Raw genomic sequence first — 3,886 nt, forward strand, 5'->3', positions numbered from 1 at the left:
CAGACATGCTCTCAGGCTTGTTGAGGATGGAGGCCCGTCTGCCCCTAATTTAAACACTGAAGACAGCTATGTCTCTGTGTTCTTGGGTCTGTTTTCATAGTAGTACTGTCCCTTTCTGTCTGTGGTCTCTTCTCTTAACAGTCTGCGACCTTCCCTTAGCAGGTCTCTCTACTCTCTTGCTTTTGTTCTTCTGAGTTTGCAGTGGGTCACAGTGGTCGGAAAGCCCAGCTTTGGAACCATTCCTGAGAAGAGAGCCCTCAGTGAGGACTGAGGGGGCATTTCCTGGCGTGTTAGCGCACGGTTTTCGCAAAGCTGATTTTGGTCAGCGTTTTCCTCTTGCTCTGTACGGGGCAGGTGGGGTCGCTGGATGGTGGGGTTGGAGGCCAGGCTGCATGAAGTGGTGGTGTCTCTTCATGGGCATGATGTCCTGAAATTCTGTGATTTTGGACCATGCCAAATCTTTGCCATTTCCTTCTGTGATCCTGGTATAAAGATGAGGAAATATGTTCAGACTCTCCTGCAGATAGGATAGGGACATAGTATGTTACTTGTTCTGTCACCTTGCTCATTATCTTGGTCTGTATTCCTGGTAACTCCATTCGTATACTAGATTCCATAATGCTGGAGAATCTGGTGAAATACATATATTTTTTATCGTTCAGCTGAAGAAAGTCCCTGGTGCGGTATCTTTAATTTACTCTGGGTTCCTTGGTGTGATTTTGGTTCTCACTTCACTGCCCACTCCCCTCTTCAGCTTCCTTCCCTGAGTACCTTGGGGTTTCTCTTCGGTAGGAGCTGGTGGTGATGGGCGCCCCGGGGTCATTTTACTGGGCTGGGACGGTCAAAGTGCTGAACCTCACAGACAACACCTACTTCAAACTGAATGACGAAGCCATCATGAACAGGCGGTACACTTACCTGGGTGAGTAGCTCAGGGAGGTGACAGGTAAGAAAAGGGACATGGGAGCCATCGCCACAGAGTTCACAGATTATTGCTTAACTGGTAGAAAAAAGAGTTTGTTGGCTTTTATTTATTGTTCTAGTTATTTATTGTTTTAATTATTGTTCTAGTTAGTTTTACTTTTAGCTAGTATACCTTAACGTCAAGCCCCACACAGAGAGGAGAACGAAGGAAGAGACTGAATTAAAACTGCGTGATTTCATTTAAAAACTGAGTCGAACATCCAGGGAAGCAGACATTTTATTTTCTTATTTTAGCAATTAAGGTCAGATGATCAGATACAAAATGAGCGAAACAATCCTGGTTTCCGTGGCATTCCTTCGGACGAGGTCTCTGTTTCATGGTCCCCAAACTGGTTGCAAGTAGAATTAGCAAGAACCAGAAACGATCATGATGGGTGGCAGCCTAACACTGAAGCTTCACTAAAGCTTAGACAAGTTTCTCCTTTTTTTCTCAGCTCTTTTAATCTTCTAGAAAGAATATAGACACACTTTAATTTAGCAGCCACCAGGCGAGAGTGACGCTGGATGAGACCATGCCTGTTTAAGAACAGGGATAGGCTGGCTATCTTTGCTTGTGTACGTGACAGTTTTACATGGCTTTTTAAAAATTCATGCCCTAAATGCTGTAATTCTGGACTAAAAATAAAGCTAAATTTAGGAAAGCCTAATGATGAGAAAACAATGCTTTTACACACATTCCATATAAGTTAAATCTGGGGGAGTCCCTGCCCCCTTTTTCCAGCGATTCACTTGCGAGATGGCAGTAGAGAGTTGTTGACTTGCCTTTTCCCTTCTGACTGCAAGTTTTTTCCCCGTTGACAAGGACTATAATATTTTACTTGGAGCCTTTGGGTGTTGGCCGCTCTGTGCTCCCAGCTCTTTCATGCTGTCATTTATTGGGCACTTAGTCTATGCCGGACTCTGCATATTTTTTAATTCCTGAAACAACCTTGCGAGGTAGCTATTATTATTTACCTACATTTTATAGGGAAAGAAACTGAGGTATAAAGAAGTTATGTAACTTGCCACGGTCACATGACTTGTAAAGAGCAAAGCGGGGATTTAAATCTGTGATTTCTGAGCCCAGAGTCTAGAATCTGAGCTGCCTCCCCTGTGTGTGCTACAGAGACACCACTCACTAGACTGGGAGCACCTCGAAGGTGGGGCGTTTGTCTCACATATACAGGACCTGATATAGTGCCTACTGTGTTGTAGGGACTCAACACATGTTTATTAGGTCAGGAAATGAAAGGAAGGCAGCAGAGAGCCTGATTTGGCTGGTGGACTTGATGTCTAAGCCTAGGGCTGGTAGCTTCCCCTTACATACAAAACAGCGGCCCTTATCTGCTGCAGGCATTGCAAGGCTCATTGGAGACTTTGATATCATTCATAATAGTTTTGGGTAACGTGAGAGAAATCAGCCACTTGGTAAATAAGAATCGATCTCAATATGGTGTCATCACAAAACCCAAATGGCTTATGATCACAGCATTATGGTTTGAGGGTGATGACAAGGTTTGGGGGAATATATGGCAGCTTATACAGCGTTTCTGCCAGCCAGAGAAGAGCTCTCAGCCTGCCAGCAAGCCTCTCAGAAAGTGAAGGAAACATTTAGATTAAGCTCAGACAACTTTTTCCTTTCTTCCTAGATTCCTTTTGTATCCAATTCTTTGCCTGCCCATCCATCCGTCCATCTACTGTCTGCTTCTTTCTGCCTTCTCTCAGGAGGAAGTTTGGCATAATGGTTAACAGCAGGAGACTTAGAGACACACAGATTGCATATGAATCTTGCTGTGTGATCTTGGGCATGTTGCTTACCCACATTTAGTGACCCAGATTCTACATCTGTAAAATGGAAAAAAAATAATCATGCCTTCCTCATAGAACGGTGAGATTAGAGGAGATGATGGCCTCCAAAGACACATACAAGAATGTTCATAGCAGCTTTATTCGTAATAACCCCAAACTGGAAACAACCCAAATGCCTAGCAATAGGAGAAAAAAAGATATTATGATATATCCATGCAATAGAACATTAATGAACAATAAAAAGGAACTGCTATACTCAACAACATGGGTGAATGTCACAGATGTTGAGTGAAGTTCTAGGTCAGGCAAACATAATGTATAGTGATAGAAATCAGACAAGTGGCTACCTGTGGGAGGTAGTAACTAGGAAAGGGCATGAGGGAACCTTCTGGGTTATAGTTCTATGGTTCTATTCACTCTGAGTGGTGATTGCATGGCTATATACATTCGTTAAGTTCTACACTTTAGATGCATGCACTTTATGAAAATTCAAATTGTATCAAAATTCAAAATGTGTCAAAAAGAAAAAGATATAGAGCATTTAGTATAGTACCTGTTCCAAAGAGGACACTCAGAAAGCCCGATGTCCTTGTGAACGTTTCTTTGTGAGATGAGCCATTCCAGCATGAGAAGACTGACAGCTGCCATTTGTTCCCTGGTACTTTATGTTCCAAGACTAGCTGGATCATAACTGTCCAGATAAAAGATGCTTGAGAAACTCGGATGTACCTTCTTCTGCCCCGCCCTTCTATTCTCAACCCCGTCCTGGGTTTCTGCCCATCTTTTACAGGCTATGCAGTTACCGCCGGCCACTTCTCTCACCTGTCCACCACCGATGTGGTAGGAGGCGCCCCGCAGGATGAAGGCATCGGAAAGGTGAGGAGAAAAACGTCCGTGGAATAGCGTGGGGTCAGACAGAAGAGGGGAGCATGCCGCCGCTGTTATAGCAGTTTGTCAGCTTACTTTGATCTGAACGTTTTGCCGAGTGGCTGGCAAGTAAGTGATGAAGTATTGAGGAGCCCTCTGTGTCCTTCCAATCACTTTTGAGAGCTGACCTTGAAAGCTTAATCACCGTGTCGATACACCTCTCAATTCTTTGCACGTTCACATCTAG

At 43.9% G+C, this 3,886-nt stretch overlaps 1 protein-coding gene across 1 annotated transcript in view; it reads left to right on the forward strand.

The window, feature by feature from the left end:
• Nucleotides 1-3,886, forward strand: part of ITGA9 (integrin subunit alpha 9) — a 281,374-nt gene that overhangs the window by 32,268 nt on the left and 245,220 nt on the right. Inside the window, exons 6-7 of the mRNA XM_023525395.1 lie at nucleotides 793-922; nucleotides 3,563-3,648. Of these exons, the coding sequence (XP_023381163.1) occupies nucleotides 793-922; nucleotides 3,563-3,648 (216 nt within the window). The remainder of the gene's footprint in view (nucleotides 1-792; nucleotides 923-3,562; nucleotides 3,649-3,886) is intronic.

This window comes from Pteropus vampyrus, unplaced genomic scaffold (assembly GCF_000151845.1).
Source record: "Pteropus vampyrus isolate Shadow unplaced genomic scaffold, Pvam_2.0 Scaffold1, whole genome shotgun sequence".
Classification (NCBI taxonomy): domain Eukaryota; kingdom Metazoa; phylum Chordata; class Mammalia; order Chiroptera; family Pteropodidae; genus Pteropus; species Pteropus vampyrus.